The sequence below is a fragment of the Acanthochromis polyacanthus genome, chromosome 22 (assembly GCF_021347895.1).
Source record: "Acanthochromis polyacanthus isolate Apoly-LR-REF ecotype Palm Island chromosome 22, KAUST_Apoly_ChrSc, whole genome shotgun sequence".
NCBI lineage: Eukaryota > Metazoa > Chordata > Actinopteri > Pomacentridae > Acanthochromis > Acanthochromis polyacanthus.
In genome coordinates, this window is record NC_067134.1 from 13,267,324 (window position 1) to 13,289,324 (window position 22,001).

General features: G+C 38.9%; 1 protein-coding gene and 1 non-coding gene across 2 annotated transcripts; one reads left to right on the forward strand and one right to left on the reverse strand.

The window, feature by feature from the left end:
* Positions 1 to 1,472: 1,472 nt before the first annotated feature.
* On the reverse strand, positions 1,473 to 1,554 carry trnas-aga (transfer RNA serine (anticodon AGA)). Its single transcript has one exon. It is a non-coding gene; the product is annotated as a tRNA-Ser (tRNA).
* A 5,997-nt stretch (positions 1,555 to 7,551) lies between these two features.
* Positions 7,552 to 21,005, forward strand: LOC127532197 (NACHT, LRR and PYD domains-containing protein 12-like). The gene is made up of 8 exons (XM_051943538.1): positions 7,552 to 8,348; positions 12,840 to 13,122; positions 13,316 to 13,399; positions 16,203 to 18,051; positions 18,129 to 18,302; positions 18,535 to 18,708; positions 19,275 to 19,321; positions 19,472 to 21,005. Exons 2-8 carry the CDS (start codon positions 12,849 to 12,851, stop codon positions 19,987 to 19,989), a joined length of 3,120 nt encoding a protein of 1,039 aa, XP_051799498.1. The 5' UTR covers positions 7,552 to 8,348; positions 12,840 to 12,848; the 3' UTR covers positions 19,990 to 21,005.
* Positions 21,006 to 22,001: the final 996 nt, after the last annotated feature.

The following is a 22,001-nucleotide window of genomic DNA, read 5'->3' on the forward strand; positions in this document are numbered from 1 at the left end:
ATCTGATCAAGAACCAGTGAAATACCTGGATGTGTTCTGGCTCCGCCCACATTATGGAGGATCATCAGACCAGACTAGTGAGGACTTGGAGCCAAATATCCCAGAATGCATTTAGACCAGCAGCAAAGACCGAGGAGGAAACTTTCAGAGAAACACAAGTATTTTGGGAATACTGCTGTTATTGTGACACAAAATGTAGTTTTCAGATGATTTGAGGTGAGAAAGTGGTTGTAAAAACGTCCAATGTGTGGTCAGTTTATCCAGATGAAGCGGATTAAAAATGAGCTCCAACGGTTTCAGAGATGTGAGGTCCAGGTTAGACAGCTATGATGGACGGTCAGCCTCACTGTAGAGCTCCTTATCTGGACCAGACTTTACAATCTGCTGCTCTGACGCTTCTATCGCGCTTCAACAGGATATTAGTAGTTTATGTTGATCGAACCGTCACACTTTGACCTCACACTTTATTTTTATTGTTCAGAGAAAAATCAGTTTGAAAGAAGTTCAAGTTATAACTTTATTTTGTTCATGTTTTACTCAGTCACTGACTGTAATAATAAGAACAGATATAAATTAAAACACAAAATATTATTTTGAAGTTTTGTTTCTGAGTCTTCAAGACAAAAAATATGTATTTTTTGTTCCAGTCTTTGTAGTTCTTTATTTGCTTTCAGGGCATATTTTAATTGAATATAATTGAAAATGGCGAGAAAAAGATCAGAACAAAAATAAAAACATTAGTTTTACTGCTTTACAAAAGATCTTTTTTCTATTTTCATTTTAACAATTCATTTTTGCAATGGAAGAGGATAAACATTGTCCAAATAAAAAAGCTGTGATTATCCAACATGGAAAATTAAATCCCACTTTTCAACAAATAAGCAAACAAACATGAAGATCAAAATGTGTTATTAGTCATTTATTAAATGAAAAAAGTTATAATAGTTGAAACCCACAGGTAGAGCAAATAAAACTGGAGAAAGACGTATTAAAAAATCATTGATCTTGCTCTGGAAAAGTCAACCACTGCAATGAAAATAAAAACTAAGTTAGACATTGATTACAGCACAAGATCTGTTCAAAGAATTTAGACCATGAAAGGGTTAAAATACACCAAAATGTGAGGAAAACCTCCTTTAATGGCCAAACAGAACATTTATAACATTGAACAGGCTGAAAAATGTTTATTTACAGAGTTAAATGTAATCTGGATAGTCCTGGTGGGTTTAAATTCTTGAAGAAGTATACTGATGGAGATGTCAGAGTCTGAAGCTGGGGCCTCATACATGCACTGTAGGAGGAAACATATGACAATTGAAAGCATCACTCACATCCTCTATATCAAAGGTGAGTGCCTGTGCAGAAATGACATGATATTCAAATCAGGACATTCTCACGCGCTTATTATGAGATCATCAGTTAAACATCATCTCTTCTTATTTCATAGATCGCCACTGCAGAAAAGAGTCAAACGTTGTCAGCAGGATTTGAACCTGCGCGGGGAGACCCCAATGGATTTCTAGTCCATCGCCTTAACCACTCGGCCATGACAACTCCTGTGCTATTGCTTTCTGTTCTGTGTGATGAAAGCGCAAAATTTGGCTTCACATACAATCATCTGTCGTGTTCCCACCCTTGCTTTACACATTGATCTAATCACTTAAATATTGGAGCTCCGTCTCTCCCTGTTGCTCCGTGCAGCTCTCCTGAGGTCAGCAGAGTCTCTGCTCACCTGTTGGTGGAGGTTAAAGTTGGTGGGTACTGGAGGACAGGCTTGGTGGTCAGAAAAATGCACACAACTTTTCATCCCCTATCATCTCCATTAAGTCCAGGGACACCAGGATCCAGAGCCCAGAGTGATGACCATTACACCATGGAACTTCCTCCACTGTCCTCCACCTCATCTTCTCATCTGACAGAGATCATCAAACACAGTACTAAGTTATAACACAACAGAACAAAATAAAGTTAGTTTGCCCTGTATAATTGCAGTGCACCAAAGGATAATCTGAAATCAATACCAGCAGTTCAAAATATAATACAGGCTATAAACAACAAAATGACTCTAGCCAAAGTCTGAAAAGAAAGTTATAAAAAAAGACTGCAGACCATGGGAATGTGGAATCAATAGGCTCATCAATATCACTTTCCCATTATGTGGAAGTTGTTTTGAGAATGATTCAAGATTGAGTTTAATTTTCATCAGGTTGTTTTGCTGTAGAAAATACTAAGATGTTGTGTGTCGTGACAGAGATCAGGGCTTCTGGCTGATGTTCATTTCCTCCCTTTTCTCTGCACCAACTTCTCTTATCCGTTTGAACTCCTGAGAGCACACAAAAACAGTCCATTTCATAGCGATGGTGGTATAGTGGTGAGCATAGCTGCCTTCCAAGCAGTTGACCCGGGTTTGGTTCCTGGCCATCGCATGTGTGCTGGTCATGAAGTGTTGTGTGCTTAGTGTTTGTGATGGTTTAACTGACACAACTAAACATTTTGTCACAGAATGTGACAGTGTCAGTGGCTGCTGGAAGGTCCAACGAGGACATGTTGCAAGTTTGGTGGTGGGACGAGTGATTGCATGTGGCTTATCTAAGCACACACTCATACATGCAGCCACACACACCTATTTAGCATTTGTTCAGTGGATCATGGATCAGCAAGCACAACAGGTTCAAGAAGTTTGCAATGAGTGCTGGAAGTGAAAAATTTGTTTTGAGGGCTTGTTGTGTTGTTGTGCATCAGTCAAAATACAATAGGTTTATAAATCTATCTATAAAGTTGAAATAAAAGAAAGAAATCAATGGTAAACAGTACAACACATTTTAAGGACTTATTAAAAAGGATTCACTAGATAAATGGAATAGAAAAAATGACTTTAAATTAAGTGAATAAATGTAGACACAAGCTTCTTTAGAGTAAATCAGGCAGTTAGCAGTTCTAAAGCAGTAACAAGATTAAAAGCATGAACATTAATGTCCCAGAATGATGTGTTAGTGGTGTAATATAATACAACATTGTGCACCAACACAAAGCTTTCACTAAATGTTCATTTTGTAAATGTTTATAGTGTAGTACCGCATTGTATAGCTCTGTCTGGGAAAAATTAGCATGTTAAAGATAAATGAAGTAGAAAAACATGAACTAAAATGAAGTGAAGTTTTTTTTTCTCTACTATAAAGTTTAATTGTTTCAAACTGGATCCTGAAGAAACATTCGCTCATCTTGTGTGCACTTCTGCTGTATTTACAGCTAAATGACAATAAAGCTTGATTTAATTTGATTTGAATAAAAGTGCAAACATGTTTCATAAAGGTAAATAAGGTATAAAGGTATAAGGCAACTTAGGCCAGATTTTAATAGAACTGATCCCTTAAAAACACACTACAAGTCCATCTTCTACAGGGGATCAGTTCTGACATAAACCACTGATCAAACATTGCCCACTGTGCTGCACAGCACACTAGCAGAGGTCCAAAGTTAGACTCATTCAAAGGGCTGCACTGATTCTATATCTGTCACTTGTATTGATTTTACTGCTGATTATCTGTCAAACACGTCTACCACCTCCAAGCTATCATGCTCATGTGATTTTGTCAATCCTTTTGAGTAACTCTGATGTTTGCAACCCCAGCCCCCGCCGTTGTGCTAATTCAAACAATTTCAAGGACAAAGGATGGGAGCCTATTGTATCACACAAGCAGCAGTGCAACGGATACGGTGCCAGAGGGGCACAGTTGTCAAGGATTAGCGGCCGTCACAGGCGCAGATGGATGTATCACCTCCCAGCACCGCTGATGAGTGCCTGAGTAGGACAACTGCCCCAAATGAGCTTTAAGCAGAACTTTAGATGCAGTCAAAAGATTTGAAGTGAAATAAGGAACCAACCAGAGCATGTTGGGAGGATGAGGGACAACAAAGAGAAGAGGGTCGCTTTCTGATTGACCTGTTGCTCTGCACAAACCTGTGGCTCAGCACATGCATGATGCAGATTTAGCCACTGAACAACCACTTTAGCTCATAATGCTGGTTTTCAATAATAACTATGGTGAAGACTGGAAGTTTTTGCACTATTTGGTTTTCATATTAGCCAATATTCCATATACTGAAAAAATACATTTTAAAAACTTTTTTAAAACTGCAATAGTTCATCATTTTACAGAATTACAAATAATAACGAGGAAAAATCCCAGATTTATTTTTAAAATTCACATATTAACTGTGAAAAACAGGCTGTGCAAAATGTCCACATCAAAAGTCTGTTTTTTTTTAAATTGTGATTTGTCCTTTTATAACATTTGGCTGTAAAATAGTACCTACTGAATTAAATGATTGAAATCAACAAAACACACAAAAACTACAAAACAAACAACATTTTAAAGATATCCAAATCCTAAAAATGTAAGATTTTATTATCTTACACAATTTTTAAATTGTGAAATAAAAACATTCTACATATTCTAAAACTGTTTTACATAACTTCACTTTTTTTGTTAAACTACCAATAATTTCCAGTAAAATCCTAGAAAAAAGTATTAATTTACATGTTGATTGTAAAGAGAAACACACAAAAATGATATTTTATCCAAATAATAATTTATTATTATATAATGTGTGAATGTAAAAATGCACTTTTATTTCAAACTAAAAATTACAGATATTTGCTGTTATTTTACTTTAAGAAAAACATACAGATTTTAAAGGTTTTTTTAACTGAACTTTTAAAACTATCACCTTAATGCAATACATGAAGTGATCCAAACAGAACATTGACATTGTGCCTTCTGTGCGTCCATACTATAGAACTAGCTGTCCCTCAAATACTGAATCTTGTGACTAGTTAGTCTTATTTATAGGGGAAAAACCTTCCCAACACCCAGGTCTTTTCACATTCCTGAGAGGAACCCACCCCCTTTCTAAAACAGATCTTATGGTGACAAATCTTCAAACCAACTTCCTCCTCTTCCTTTCAGCTGCAGTAATGGCCCAGTGAACTGGATTCTCTCTGTCCTGACTCACATCCTCTGTGCCATAACATTTATGCTGCCTGTTCAGAAGCTGCTACATGAATCACAGCAGGCACCAGCTCAGCTCATCACATCCTGACTAATAGTCTGAATATTAGTCTGGGATGATGTGATATCAGAAACCATATCTTACTGGAAAGCCACCACACGTACACACTGCTGTTTACAATGTTCATTCTCGTCAACTTTGGCGCTGCTTGAGCACGAATCTGGTTAAGAATCTGACAAACCGAGGCGTTGACAGTCGATGTCTCATTCACGCTTTTAAGGCCTTGTTGTTCTCTCTGCAGCCAGGCCATACTTATCTCACACAAGAAACTGTATGTGAGCAGAAACAATCGGCTTGACTGAGTGCATTCCCACCAAGGTGTTAGGTTACATGGGCCTGGTCTATTTAAAAGATGATATCAGCAAGAAGGGACTTTGCAGCATTATCTTTGTCACTCAGCTTTTGAGAAATGGCACATCAGTCACCAATTAATGAATTTCTGGCATGAAGTTGCGATATCAGGAAATAACCCGAGGCCACTGCAGGATAATACTGAGATTACATTTATTACAAATGGTAATAAAAATCCACACCTAATCAATTCTCACCGTGAAATGATTTAAATACCTGAGACACACAGAAAGGCAATGAATGACTGAGTGAATGAAACAGCTGATATTCCAGCAGTACTCCATATACAAACCTCTGGATCTCCACTACAGCCGGTGTGGTGCTGAGACTCTACATGCTGTCCAGCAAAGCCCACAAGTTGTAGTTCTCTTCACTGGTAGATGTTGCTGAATTCTCCAGAGGAACATCTTCTGTTGACTCTTCAATAAGGCTAGAACACTCCCTGTCAGCCTTTGGATTGCTAAAGCCAACCTCTTTGAACCGTGGATCCAGGATGGTGTCACAGACGAGGAGTTCACCTTTTCCAGGACACTGAATTCTTCATTCATGTTTTGTCTCCAGTGATTGGCCAGTGTGGCACCAATACAAGGAGCCATTTAGATGGACTCATATATTTCACTCTGCAGACATTTTTATTGATGTCCAGGATATTTTACAGACATAAATATATTTGATAGAAATACTAGAAATGGATTTCTGTTTCCTCATAATAATTGAGTTAATGCCATTAAATGTTCATCAGTGATTCATCTTTAGTGTGAAACTTTTACTTTGCAGCTATATTTTAAAAATGTTGCTCATTTTAAGGGAAGACATTAAAGGATGGTTTTCTGTGTTCAATGAATTAAAGGTTTCATTGATTAAAAAATGTGTTTATTTAGATTTTAAATGTCTGAATTTAATGACTACAGCTGTATTTTATGTTATTGTGAATTCTAAATGAGATCAAACACCAGATGATGGATCAGTTCATTCAACATTACACGCTCAGTATTGATTTAATGAGTGTTTTCTTTCATTTCACGTGTCTGTATTTAAAATGACTCGTATTAAAACATGATTCCAGTGAAACAGCTTTGAAAGAAGTCAAAAGTCTCACTGTTTTCCTGTTCAGTCCCTTCAAATTAAAGCTGTCTGGGTGTTGACCTCATCAGACTGGAAATGAGCCGATCTGAGGATTCTTCAAGATCCAAAGCTGCTTTTTACAGCCTTTTACACAAATCTCTCTCAGAGATTTCCTCTGCCGTTTCTACTTCCATCTTTTCTGCTTGTTTTCTTGTCAGATAAAGTTGAGTGCAGAAAGACTCACTGGCGTCTTTTCTCCCTCAGATGTTTGACAGTGTTGGTGTGCTTGTTGTAAATGTTCCACATGAATCCATGTTTCCTTCTTTAATGCTCCTCATGATGCTGGGACTAAAGATGTGCTCTACATGGATCATCAGCAGCAGCAAACATCTCAACTAAAAGTCCCTCAGAGAGAATCTTCAACTGGTTCATGGAGCCAAGCTCACTTTAAAAGCAGCATCAGCAGCGTCTGTTTCAGCCTAACATGAAAACTTTGAGCTTTTTCCTTCTGATTTGATCTCAGCTCCAACATGAAGGAGTGCAGAGACCACACAGAACAAACCTGCATCACTTTGGATTTCTCTTCTAAAGCACCACAAATGACTCAGCTCTTCTGGGATTCTGCTCACATTTGATGCTTTCAAACTATCTGCCAGTTGCTTCATGGACTGATTGAGCTCACCTGATCCTGGATCTGAATCTAAAGCCAACAAAGCAGCATCAGCTGATCCACCTCCTCTTCCTCACATCCAGCCTCCACTGCTGCTCAACATGGACTCTCAGAAAACTGCTCACATCCCTTTTTGTTCCTTCAATGTTTGCTAGAAGTCAGCAGGGTGGGGCCTGGCGAGTTCCTGGATGGGAGAAGCTGGGAATCGCAGATAGATGCTGGAAGCTTTTATCTGTCCAACCTGCAGAGGGCGCTGCTGCTGCTGGACTGGAAACAGCCTGAAGAACCAGAGGAGGAATTATTCTGAAGATATGGAGAAAAACACACAAGTAAACAGTGGAGCAGCTACAATCAGTGATTTTAGACACTGTTGGCTGATTTCGTCTGGAAGATATCAGATAAATGGAGGAAAATGTTCAATATTTCACATTAAAACAGCATGAAAGTGAATTAGTGAGGCAGGTTCTCAGTTGTAAGGACATTAAATGATCCTTAAAAACAGAATTTACAAAGTGATGTTGTGGCTCTAGAGGCTCAAAGTGTGACATTTACCAAACTGTGTGGAATTATGAGAGTCAAATATACCAATGAAGCAATGAAATGGGAAAGAATGAGTGAAATTCTTCAAAGTTTGATTGGATTCATCTCATCTAAAGGACATTTTCATGAATGTGGAAAAACGACAGGAAGTGGTTTAAAGCAAAGAGCCAGAAAAAGTCATAAAGTGATCAAATCCAAGAAGAGACTAAAGGAGAGCAGAACACTAAACTATTGAGCTTCCACATTGAAATGAGGAGTGGATTAAAGTCCACAGCAGCAGACAAAGAAGAAGATGAAGCCAGAGAAGGTTTGGATTCCTCAGGTGACATGTAGAGTGTAGATTCCCTCTCTGACTGTAGTTCCTGTAAAACAGCTTCTCAGGACATTTAGTGTTGAAATGGAGTCATCACTTCTGGGATTGATTCTTCTTTATTCTTCCTAAAAGCTTCATATTTACAGAATTAGAAAGAAATGGAAAATGTTCCCAAACACACATTTTCACAGAGTTCTGTTCTAACTCACCACAAACTGATCCATCAGGTTTCCTGCTTGGTTGTCTTGACAACAGTGATGTGACACCACTTCCTGTTCCTCAAATTAGTTCTGCTTTTACCATCTTCATGTTGCAGCTCCTTTTCTCCGTCTGAATGTGAGTAAAAGACACTTTAAACTGGTTTTTATCTTTTATATATCTATAGAACATAATATTGATTGAATCATTCGTCATATTTTAACTCTAAAACAACGTTGTTGTGACACAATTAAAAAATTAAATAAATCTTTTTTTCCTAAATCCAAATCTTCAGACATGTTGGGGTGTTTCCAACCAGCAGGAGTTCTCAAACTGATGCTGAAATCAATGTTTTATCAGTAAATATCATTTGTGTTTGTCAGGCAGTTCTAAACATGAGTTGTTCTTATCAGCAGAACTTCAGTTCAACAGTTGTAGGATGGAAATGCTTTGAACGTTTGATTTTCCAACAACACACGTAGAACTAGAACATTGTGTGGACCAAACAGTGGTGGAACAAAGTTTTGGGACTCCCCATGCATTTATGAAATCCTGCATTAAGAATCCCTCTGAGGTCTTCAAGTGTAATTTCTTTTAGTTCAGTCACAGCCAGAAAACTAAACACATCCTAAAAAAGACATTAAAACCTGAAAACTGATTGGTTCCACAAAAATACAGAAGAAATGTTGAGTTTTGGGTGATTTTGCTTTGTGTCTTTATAAAGCAGCACATTAGAAAGTTCTTCAGAGACAAAAAACACTCAAAGAACCTAAAACAGGAAACATGAGTGAAGACCCAGATTCTCAGACAGGAAGGCTGCAGCTGTAACCACATGAACAGGAAGTCCAGATGCAGTCCTTCAGCAGTTGGATTCACTCTGCAGAAATACAGACCAACCAACAGCTGGAAGACAAACCAACATCTGGACGTCCAAGAGTTTCTTCAGCAAGAAATGACCTCATCCTGATCCTCATGGAAAACCAGGCACTGACATGACAGGAGCTTCAGCAGCAGTGGTCAAACCAAACTGGTGTCCAGTGTTCCAGCAGACTTTTAGATCATGGCTGAAGGTCCTACAAGGCTGTCAAGAAGCCTCTGACCAATGAGAGACAGAGGTTAGCCCGGCGTTGTTGGACCAAGAACACAAGAACCGGACAGCCAGGAAGTGGAGAAGATTCTGTGGTCAGATGAGTCCAGAGCTGGTCCAAAATAACTCAAAACTACTCCAAAGTGAGTTAAAAATTCCAGAACGACTCAAAATTTGTCCAAAATGACTTTAAATAGTCTGAATGTGATCTGGAATTAGTTTGAAATTCGTCCAAAATTACTCAAAATTATTCAAGATTTGTTAAAATAACTCAAAGTTAGGTAAAATTAGTTAAAATATGTCAAACTATTCTTAAAGTTTGTTGAAAATTGCTTAAAACTTGTGCAAAAATGACTCAAACTGTTCAAATTTATGCAGAAAATGCATAAATGCGTTTTAATGTCTGGCCTGTTTCCACAAATCGGAACATTGATTATTTATTGGTATTTATTACACACAATATTCAATCAGTCACATTCATTTCATTTGGATTTGGACATAAATTAAAGAGACTTCCTGCATTATGGGATGGAGTCAGACCTAAATGCTCTTCAAAGTTATCGTTATCATATCATATTATCATTAACATTGTCATGTTTAAGTATATGAAGTTTAAAGTTTCATAGTTTTGCTGTTTTTACTGTTCAGTAAAATAAATTTATGACATACTTTGTTTAGATTTCAGATCTAAAAGCCAAAAATATGAGAACACGTGTTGTTGTTTCAGCATCTGACTGCGCACTCATCTGTTCCTGTCAAAACAGTCGTCGTTGATTTTGCATTTTTAGAAGTGATTTTTTTTTTTACTTTTTTTGCACTTATTTCAGTGTTTATGAGGTTATTTCACATAATTTGTTGGTATTTTGAGTGTTTCTGTAGAAATTTAGTGACTTTTAATTTCAATTTTGCATTTTTTAAAACTGATTTTGCACATTTTTGTTGTGATTTTGCACATTTTTTCATTATGTTGAGACAAGCTTTCATCTTTTGTTGCAGTGCTTTTGTACATTTTTGTGTTGATTTCAGTCTTTATGAGGTTATTTCACAGCATTTGATGGCATTTTGAGTGTTTTTATGGTAATTTAGTGGCTTTTAAAAGTTAATTTTGCAATTTTTAAAAGTGATTTTGCACCTTTTGTGTTGATTTTGCACATTTTAGTGATGACTGCAGTCTTTCGAAGTTATTTTACATCATTTGTTGCTGTTTTGAGTGTTTTTGTGGTACAACTGTCTTTTTTATGTTTTTCAGGCATTTTTAAAAAGTGATTTTGCACCTTTTTTGTGTTGATTTTTGCATTTTGGGGGAGTTATTTTTACATCATTTGTTGTGACTTTGAGTCTATACATAAATTTAAACCAAATCTTCAGACATGCAGGGGTGGACTGCATCTGGCATACTGGGCACTGTCCCGGGGGGCCAGTGTCTCCTGGGGCTGGTCAACAGGTTCACACGGACCTGTCAGTTATACATTTTAATCAGATTTTACATTTCACGGGTCGCTTCTATTTTCACAGCGCAGCTTTTCCAGTGTTTATGCCGTTGGTTTCCAGCTCAGAAAACACACAAACCAATTACATACGAATTCAGACATCCCATGTGATGCTACTCAGCCAATGAAGTCTCTGCATTGTAGCCGCTACGCAAGCTCAGTGTTCAGAAAATAGTTTAGAGGCAAGGGACAGACTAAATAGAAACACAAAAAGCGCAACACTGAGAAAAAATAGTCCTGTACATGCTGACTATGTTCTTCTGAACATACAGCTGAGAGGCAGCTTTCTCAACTATGAACACAATCCAAACTGAATATCGTTCTAGAGTGACACTGAGCTCCAGGTGTGTTTGAGAACGGCCCTGACACCATTCAGACCATGATACAAGACACTGGCAGGACAACCTGCAGCTCGGTTCTCCCAGTAAGCAGCAGAGATATAAGGGCAGTGAAATGATACAGGAAAAAAAAAGTTCAACTTTAAAAAAACATTTTAGATTTAGGTATTATCTATGTCTATATGTTAGTTCAGGTTGTTCATTCATTTTTTTAAGTTCTGTATTTTATTTTTAGATGTACAGTTATATAAAAAGTTATTTATTAAAAAACTATTGCCGTACTGAAATTGATTTGATGGTCAGTGACTGATTACATGCAGACGCTAATAATACTACCAGGTTACATCAACATATATCGCACTAATTCAGCCTGGACATTATGCTTATCTGGACCTTTGCTTTAATACATTTTCTCAGACTGGACCACTTTGAATTTTAGTTGAATATCCCTATTCTACTGGATTGCAATTTTTTCCAACTTGTCAACAAGCTTGTGTCGGTCTCGAAAGATGTTTTTGAATTTATGTTCATAAAATCTGACCTCTTTCTCAGTTTTTTTGTCATTGCCTTCAACAATTAGTGCTTGATTCAGTGGACCAGGTCTGGGCCACAAATGCCAGGGCTGATTTTTTGCCCCAGTCCAGCTCTGCATGTTGGGGGTGTTCCCAACCAGCAGAAATTATCAAACTGATGCTGAAATCAATGTTTTATCAGTAAATATCATTTGTGTTTGTCAGACAGTTCTAAACATGAGTTGTTCTTATCAGCAGAACTTCAGTTCAACAGTTGTAGGATGGAAATGCTTTGAACATTTGATTTTTCAACAACACATGTAGAACTAGAACATTGTGTGAACCGTATGTTTGTAGTAAAACAGAAGTAGAACAAGGATCTCCATTCACACTCATAACTTCTATTAGTGATCAAGGCCAGTGCAGGATAAAGACGACATGGATCTACAAGAGCTGAATACGGACACGAGCAGCTTTTAGGATTCATGTTCTTTATTTGGGACATTTCTTCCATTTTTCACTCTATAATTCCGATATCTGGATATTCTAAAGAATTAAGGGTCTACTTATGATCTTAAAATGAAAAGATGAACTCCATCAGATCATATTTAGGTCTGAAAGATTCATCCTCAGATACATAATGCTAAAGTAATATTCATCTCATGAAGACCAGCTGGACCAGAGATAGTCTCTGATTTCCCTTTCTCTGTCTGAGCTCTGCACATCTTCATTTCTTTCAGCATTTACTGCCTTAATTTGTCTCATTTTTACCATTTTGTGTCTTAATTTGTCTCATTTTTTGCCATTTTGGGACTAAATTTACTAATTTTTATTATTTTCTGACTTTATTTGTCTCATTTTCAGCATTTTGTTTGTTATTTTGTCTTATTTTTGTTATTTTGTCTCAAATTGTCTAATTTTTATCATTTTGTGTGTTAATCTCATTTTTGTCATTTTGTGTCTTAATTTGTCTCATTTCTCATTTTTATATTTTGTGTTAGTTTATCTAATTTTTGTTGTTTTCTGTCTTATTTTGTCTCATTTTTACCTGTGTGCATCTCATTTTAGGCATGTTGTTCCTGAATTTGTCTTTTTTTTATTATTATTCATTTATTTATTTATTTTTTACAATTTTTGTAGTTTTGAGTTTCCTTTTTGTCAACAACACAACTGTTCATTAACTGCTTCTTTGATTTTATCAGGGAGCCACGATGACGTCAGAGGTGCTCTTGAACATCCTGGAGGATCTGAGAGATGATCAGCTGTCTACATTCCAGTGGTTCCTGAAGCAGCCCAACAATGTTCAAGACCTCCCAGCGATCACAAAATGCCGACTACAGACACTAGACAGGTGTGAGACTGTGGATGTGATGGTGGAGACTTATGGACTTCAGAGAGCTGTGCAGGTGACCAGGGTGGTTTTAGAGAAGATCTCCAGGAATGATCTGCTGCAGAGGATTCCTGCCAGCAGCTCAGGACCAGAAGGTCAGTCACAGGACAAGAACAACATGATATCATTACAGTCAGAAAGATGCATGATGGTGTCAGAAAACCTGAGTTAATCAACACCATAAACGTGTGAATAAATGTCAACGTAAAGTCCCTTCTAAGTCTGTTGTAACTGAAATGAATGAAAGCAGTAAACAGTGGAGAATATAACGTGATCTCTCTCTGTCAGTGCATGTCAGTGATGTTGGAGAACCTTCAGAGAACAGAGAACCTTCCTCCTCTCAGACTCAGCCTCCTCTTCCTCAGACTGAAGGTAAAACTGATGGATTGTTTGGTCTGTAAAGAAAGATGGCAGCAGTTCATCATGCCTGAAATGGAAGCTGAGTTTAAGCAGGTTGTAAAACACAGAACAGTGGTTGTCTATGGAGTTGCATGAGGCAGCAGGTTGTAGTGTAGCTGTAGCAGAACGGTCAGTTTTGTGGCTGGTGATCCTCAAATCCAATTTTCTGAACTGGTGTCCATTTTAAGCTAGTTTCTGAGTGTCTTTTGATGGTGAAGAAAACTGTACTCAGTGACACCTTGATTGTCTTCAGTTTCTCTGTAGGAAAGACCTACATTTAAGTGTTATGATGGTCAGTCTGTCTTCTATAGGTAATTGCCTTTTCTTCTCCATTTTTTGTAGCAACACACTACTTCAGCAGTACAATGCTGTTCAAATAATGATCTGGAGGGTTCCACAGTGTGTTCCAACACTACTTTATGCAGACAGAGGGGGTTGGAAGGAATCTAGGAAAGTTGGGACTCCTGTATGATTTGGTAGCTCCAACTTTCAAGGCTTGATCAACTTCCATTGCTTGAAGTTTTTAACCCATTTCTTGTTCCCGAGAAAGGCCATTTTTTATAATTCTGAACTGTACATTATTTTTCAGTTTTGGGTAACCTTATCTTTTTTTTATCTCTGGCAGTTCACCACCAATTCAAGCTTCTCATTGGACTTGAACTGCTTGAATTTCAATGAAAAACTGGAAAAATTGGGGCGTTCTAAAACTTTTGACTGCAGTGTACTTTGATAAGGGCCCCAGTGAGCCCAGAACTGAGCTGCTGGTCCAGCTCTCTGTTTTTAGGTTCAATTGTCGAAAGCATAGGTATCAAACTCTGTCCCACAGGCCAGATTTGGCCCTCAATGTAATTATAATAGGCCCACAAGGCAACAACAAATACTACTAGAGCTTGCCCACTGGTATTATATAGCACATGCACCACTATTACTACAAATCTCAGAATGCGCTGCTGGTGTTTTGGTGCATCAATCAGGACAAGACCCATAAACATCGGCCATTTCTCAATATGCATACTTGTCTATATTATAGACTGTACAGTCTGTGATCCGTACTTGTGTTCTTGCGTACTCATGAAACGTCATCAGTCGGAGACCAAGGACTGATCCAATTCAAAGTACACATCTGGCCAAGAACAGATGAAATACCCGGAAGTGTTCTCACTCTGCCCACATTATGGAGACTTGGGTAGCCAAAAAAACAATATCCCAATCTGTGGTCAATCTATCAAGAAAAGCCTGATCAAAAATTTACTCCTACTGTTTGAGAGGTTAGACAGCTAAAACTGGATGGTCAGCCGCACTGTAGCCGCCAAGAGGAGCCTTATCTTGGGAAGACTTTTTGAAATCTGCCGCTGGTTCTGACGGTTCTATAGCGGTTAAACTGGGATATTAGCACAGACTGTTTATCGATGAATATTAGTAGTTTATGTTTATTTAACCATCACACTTTGGCCTCAGTTTTTTTTTAATTGTTTCAAGAAAGATCGGTTTGAAAGAAGTTAAAGTTGAAGTTCATAACTTTATGTTGTTCATGTTTTACCCAGTCACTGACTGTATAATAATAAGAACAAATCTAAATTAAAATATAGAATATTACATATTTTCAAGTTTTGTTTCTAAGTCTTTTCACTACTAAAAATATGTGTTTTTTGATGTTGTCTTTGTAGTTCTTTATATTTGCTTTAATTAAATATAATTAAAAATGGTGACAAAAAGATAAGAACAAAAATACAAACATTAATTTTACTGCTTTACAAAAGATACTTTTTCTATTTTCATTTTTACAAATAATTCTTGCCATGGGAAGAGGACAAATCTTGTCTGAAGAAGAAAAAGCTGTGATTATTCAACATGAAAAATTAAATTCCACTTATCAACACATAAGCAAACAAATATGAAGATCAAAGTGTGTTATTAGTAATTTATTGAATAAAAAGAAGGTTATAATAGTTTAAACCCACAGGCAGACCAAATAAAATTGTAGAAAGATGTATTAAAAAATCATTGATCTTGCTGAGGAAAAATCAACCATCCATTCTCTATACACCGCTTTATCCTCACTCGGGTCGCGGGGGTGCTGCAGTCTATCCCAGCTGACTCGTGCGAAGGCAGGGGACACCCTGGACAGGTCGGCAGTCTGTCGCAGGGCTACAAACACAGACGAACAATCACATTCGCATTCACACCTACGGGCAATTTAGACGAGTCAATTAACCTCAGCATGTTTTTGTGGGAGGAAGCCGGAGCGCCCGGAGAAAACCCATGCATGCTCAGGGATAACATGCAAACTCCATGCAGAAAGATCCCTGGCCCACCCCGGGATTTGAACCGGGGATTTTCTTTCTGCAAGGAAAAAGTGCTAATCACTACACTACTGAGCAGCCCAAAAATCAACCACTGCAATGAAAATAAAAACTAAGTTGGACAGTGATTCCAGCACAAGGTCTATTCAAGGAATTTAGACCATCAAAGGGTTCAAATACACACACATTTTAGGAAAACCTCCTTAACGTTCAAGCAAAAATATTTACACAATTGAATAGGCTAAAACAATAAATTTACAGAGATGAATAGGAAAATATTATTTTTTCAGATGAAAAATAGTTTAGTCTCGATAGCCCTGGAGGGTTTAAATTCCACTGGCTGGCTTGTGACTGTTATAGGTGAGTAATTAAATGTCCAACCACTTTTTAGTTGCTTAGTTGCTTGTGTTTTTCCAACAACAGAGATTTCTGTAGACACACACCTCACACTGTTCCCTTCCTGTTTGACACAGATGAGACTGTTCCGGTACCAGAACCACGTCCCATCAGATATTACCAACAGAAGCTTCAGTCAAACTTCCAGCACACATTTCTGGTTACAACAGAGGGGTGGGCAACAGATGAGGAGCGTCTGGTTGATATCTACACAGAGCTGTACATCACAGCTGGCCGGGACGTGCACGTCAACACACAGCATGAGGTCCTACAGATTGACAAGGTGTGGAAGCCATCAGACACAGAGACACAGATCCAACCCACAGACATTTTCAAGCATCCTTCTCGAAAAGACATACCCATCAGAACAGTGCTGACCAATGGGATTGCAGGGATTGGAAAAACATTTCTTGTGCACAAGTTTGTGTTGGACTGGGCTGAAGAAAGAACCAATCAAGACGTGCATCTTATTTTCCCATTCACTTTCCGTGCCCTGAATTCACTGCAGGGAAAAGAGTTTGGTTTGGCAGAGCTCATTCATTTCTGTATCCCAGAAACTAAAGACGTCACAGTGGAGGCTCTGAATTACATCTTTACAGCTCTGCAGTCATCAGGAAACAGCAGCTACCACAAGAGCAGATTCAAACTGCTGTTTGTGTTTGATGGACTGGACGAGAGTCGCCTTCATCTGGACTTTGATGTCAACAACATTCCCTCTGTAGACATAACAAAGTCAACTAAAATAGAAGTCCTGCTGAGGGAACTTATCAGTGGAAACCTGTTGCGCTCAGCTCGCCTCTGGATAACCACACGACCTGCAGCAGCCAATCAGATCCCTGAAAACCTCGTCAACACTACAACAGAGGTCAGAGGATTTACTGACCCACAGAAGGAGGAGTACTTCAGGAAGAGATTCAAGGAGCAGGCCAGCAGCAGCATCATCTCCCACATGAAGACATCACGAAGCCTCCACATCATGTGCCACATCCCAGTGTTCTGCTGGATCACTGCTACAGTTCTGGAGGAGCTGCTGGAAACCAGAGAGGGAGGAGATCTGCCCAGAACCCTGACTGAGATGTACACAGAGTTTCTAAGATTTCAGATTGGTCACACAAAAGAAAAGTACGGTCCAGAGAAGTGCATTCAGTTCATGAAGTCATTAGCTAAACTGGCTTTTGAACAGCTGCAGAGAGGAAACCTGATCTTCTATGAGAAAGATCTGAGAGAAAGTGGCATTGATGTGAGTGAAGCCTCAGTGTACTCAGGAGTGTTCACAGAGATCTTCAAAGCAGAGCGAAGACGGAAACAGGAAGACAAAATGTTCTGCTTTGTCCATCTGAGTGTTCAGGAGTTTCTGGCGGCTCTTCATGTCCATCAGACCTTCATCAACTCTGGAATCAACCTGCTGGAAGAACAACAACAAACAACATCATGGTCATCAAAACTGTTCAGAGAGAAAGTTGATCCAACAGTTTTCCCCCAGAGAGCTGTGGATGAGGCCTTACAGAGTCCAAACGGACACCTGGACTTGTTCCTGCGCTTTCTCCTGGGTCTGTCACTGCCGACCAATCAGAATCTACTACCAGGCCTGATGACGCAAACAGGAAGTAGCTCACAGACCAATCAGAAAACAGTCAAGTACATCAAGGAGAAGATCAATGAGAATGTGTCTGCAGAGAGAACCATCAATCTGTTCCACTGTTTGAATGAACTGAAGGATGTTTCTCTGGTGGAGGAGATCCAACAGTCCCTGAGATCAGGACGTCTGTCCACAGATGAAATGTCTCCTGCTCAGTGGTCAGCTCTGGGCTTCATCTTACTGTCATCAGGAGAACAGTTGGACGTGTTTGACCTGAAGAAATACTCTGCTTCAGAGGAGGTTCTTCTGAGGCTGCTGCCAGTGGTCAAAGCCTCCAAGAAAGTTGTGTAAGTAGTTGGAGACTGAAGGTCTTTTTTCATTTTGCTGCTGTTTCATCAGTATAATGTGCTTTTTGTCTCTTCAGACTGAGTGGCTGTAATTTGTCAGAGAGAAGCTGTGGAGCTCTGTCCTCAGTCCTCAGCTCCCAGTCCTCCAGTGTGACAGAGCTGGACCTGAGTAACAACAACTTGCAGGATTCAGGAGTGAAGCGTCTTTCTGTTGGACTGCAGAGTCCACACTGTAAACTGGAAGCTCTCAGGTCAGGACTCACACTTTGAAATTGATGTTATTTCTGTCAGTGGATAAACAGTTAACCTGAGTAGAATCATTTCTTATTTTTGACAGGATTAAATCCCACAAATCATTGCTGATTTGCTTGAGATGCATGAAATGTGCAGCAAAATGTATCTGAAAGACAAAGAAGAAAATTAAAAGTGAGAAACATCCAGTCAACTGTTGTCCCTCAGGTTTGTGTTGTTTTGTGTGTGCAGGCTGTCAGGCTGTCTGGTCACAGAGGAAGGCTGTGCTTCTCTGGCCTCAGCTCTGAGCTTGAAGACCTCAAATCTGAGAGAGCTGGACCTGAGCTACAACCATCCAGGAGACTCAGGAGAGAAGATGCTGAGAGCTAAAATGGAGGATCCACACTGTAGACTGGAAACTCTCAGGTACAGACAGACAGACACTCTCAGGAAACTATCATCCTCGTGTCGCAGGCCAAGCCTGCCCCTTTCCATCGATAGGGTGATGTGTCGGTGCAGCCGCAGTCACAGCGCATGTTCTGGTCCAAACAGAGAAGTAGATCCAAATGTGCTGTGGAGAAGCTGAATTTGTGTACAGTCTGCTGCAATGCTTGAATAAAGTTCCTCGTTCTCCACCGCAGAGTTGGTCCGGACTCTGAATACAATTTGTTTACCCAAGACTGTCCAAGTACGTTTCAAAAGCCGACAAAACCAGTTTGGGAACACTAGCTTAGCATGAAGACAGGAAGAAGGGTGAACTGTTAGCCTAGCTCCATGAACAGAGGAAGCATAAATTAGTGAAGATGAATAATGAGTGTAAACTGAGCTGGAACGTGATGAGCACAGGACAGGACTTTAGAGATGCTGCATTCAGGTGTGTGTGTCTCCATGTTGGACTGGTCCTTTATCAGTGGAACAGTGTGAGAGCCATGTAACGTCCATGTGTACTGCTGAAAGAGTCTCTGCTGCTCTGACCGTCCTCCTCCTTTCAGGGTGACGCCTGCTGGAGTCCGATGGTTGACACCAGGTCTGAGGAAGTGTAAGTGTGTTTTAATGGATTGATGGAAACAAAGCAGCACATTCAAGCAAATTCAAAATGTCCCATCTCTGAGGTCATCATCAAAGCTTTAATACTGATCACATGATCCATCAATAACTGCAGCTGTGTTGTGTTTGTTCTCTCCATCAGATTCCTGTCAACTCACAGTCGACACCAACACAGTAAACAGAAACCTCAAACTGTCTGACAACAACAGGAAGGTGACAAATGTGCAGAAGGATCAGCCGTATCCTGATCATCCAGACAGATTTGACTGGTGGCAGCTGCTGTGTGAAACTGGTCTGACTGGTCGCTGTTACTGGGAGGTGGAGTGGAGAGGAGTCGTTGAAATATCAGTGAGTTACAGAGGAATCAGAAGGAAAGGAGACAGTGATGACTGTTGGTTTGGATCTAATGATCAGTCCTGGAGTCTGATCTGCTCTAATGGTGGTTACTATGTCTGGCACAATAAGAGTGAAATGTCCATCAGGTCCTCCTCAGTCTCTCACAGAGTTTCAGTTTATGTGGATGTTCCTGCTGGAACTCTGTCCTTCTACAGAGTCTCCTCTGACTCTCTGATCCACCTCCACACCTTCAACACCACATTCACTCAACCTCTCTATCCTGGATTCTGGGTCTGGTCTGGTTCCTCAGTGTCTCTGTGCTGAGTTGAGTCTCCAGAGTCTCCTCCTGGTACAGAAACAGTGTTGAACAGATAGTTGAGTCTCTCCATGACTCTGTCCCTCACAAACATGTTTTCACATTCATGGATTAAATGTGTTTCTTTGTCAAATCCTTCTAAATGATTCCTTGTAAACTTGTTCCTCTTCAAAGATGGAAGTTGTGATTCTTCCAGGAGCCAAATGTGGTGTTTGCGTCTTTTTCCAGTCAAATGTTGAGAGTGAAAATCAGGATGTGGTGTTCCTCTGATGCTCACTTGAACTAAAAGCATTTGAGCTGCACAAAGTGTGAAATGAGAGAGGAAGCAGTGAATCTCCAAACTGCTGACAGACTTTCACACATTATTGTCCAGTGAAAATCAGCTTTTTGCGCAGCCACACTTGATCCTGATGTGAGTCTTTAAGTCCTGTTCTAGTGATGAAATAAGAACTTCCTTCATCTGTATCACTCTTTCCAAAGTATTCTGTGCTCTTCTGTCATTTATGTCTTATTGATGGATCCATTTTTCATTTTTACAATAAATAAGTGCTTCAATCCGTTATTTTTTTTTATAAGATTCTGAATTTCTGGTTTCATCAACAAATTCTACCAGATTTTATGTTTCCATCACATCTCCCATAACCCTAGCTTTCTCTGGATAAAAATGTTTTCAGCATCGATATGATTCCAGTAGAATTTAAACCCACCAGGACTATCCAGATTACAGTGAACTCTGTAAATTCAACATTTTTTAACCTATTTAATTCTATAAATGTTGTGTTTGGCCGTTAAAGGAGGTTTTCCTCACATTGTGGTGTATTTGAACCCTTCCATGGTCTAAATTCTTTGAACAGATCTTGTGCTGTAATCAATGTCTAACTTAGTTTTTATTTTCATTGCAGTGGTTGATTTTTTCTGAACAAGATCAATGATTTTTACATCTTTCTCCACTTTTATTTGCTCTGCCTGTGGCTTTTAAACTATTCTAACTTTCTTTTTTATTCAATAAATGACTAATAACACACTTTGATCTTCATGTTTGTTTGCTTATTTGTTGATAAGTGGAATTTAATTTTCCATGTTGAATAATCAACGTTTATCCTCTTCCACGACAGAAATGAAAACAGAAAAAATATCTTTTGTAAAGCAGTAAAACTGACGCTTTTATTTTTTATCTTTTTGTCTCCATTTTTAATTATATTTAATTAAATTTAGCCCTAAAAGCAAATATAAAGAACTGCAAAGACTAGAACAAAAACTACATATTTTTAGTCGTTAAAAGACTCAAAAACAAAACTTGTAAATAAATGATATTCTCTGTTTTAATTTCTATCTGTTCTTATGATCACAGTCAGTGAGCGAGTAAAACATGAACAATCTAAAGTTGTGAACTTGAACTTCTTTCAAACTGATTTTTCTGTGAACAATCCAAATAAAGTGTGAGGTCAAAGTGTGACGGTTAGATCAACATAAACTACTAATATCCTGTTGAAGCACCATAGAAGCGTCAGAGCAGCAGATTGTAAAGTCTGGTCCAGATAAGGAGTTCTACAGTGAGGCTGACCGTCCATCATAGCTGTCTAACCTGGACCTCACATCTCTGAAACCGTTGGAGCTCATTTTTAATCAGCTTCATCTGGAGAAACTGACCACAGATTGGACGTTTTTACAACCACTTTCTCACCTCAAATCATCTGAAAACTACATTTAGTGTCACAATAACAGCAGGATTCCCAAAATACTTGAGTTTCCTCTGAAAGTTTCCTCCTCGGTCTTTGCTGCTGGTCTAAATGCATTCTGGGATATTTGGCTCCCCAAGTTTTTTGTTGTTTTATCTTTTATTAAGCATAATTTAACAACAAATAGGCACCAACTGTGTCCTACAATTCCACTGGTCCAAGCAGAAGAGAAGCAGAAAAGAAAGAAACATAGAATTATCAAATCAGACAGCTTCAAAGAAATGAACTTCTCAGGGGTTAATCAGTTTATAACATGAGAATCTGAGACAGTCTGAAGGAAC

What these genes read in the sequence shown, in the direction of transcription:
- LOC127532197 (XM_051943538.1), top strand. Translation starts at nt 12,849, where the DNA reads ATGACGTCAGAGGTGCTCTTGAACATCCTGGAGGATCTGAGAGATGAT. An exon ending in TGTAAACTGGAAGCTCTCAG is followed by an intron (nt 18,303 to 18,534) that starts GTCAGGACTCAC and finishes TTGTGTGTGCAG; the next exon opens with GCTGTCAGGCTGTCTGGTCA. An exon ending in TGTAGACTGGAAACTCTCAG is followed by an intron (nt 18,709 to 19,274) that starts GTACAGACAGAC and finishes TCCTCCTTTCAG; the next exon opens with GGTGACGCCTGCTGGAGTCC.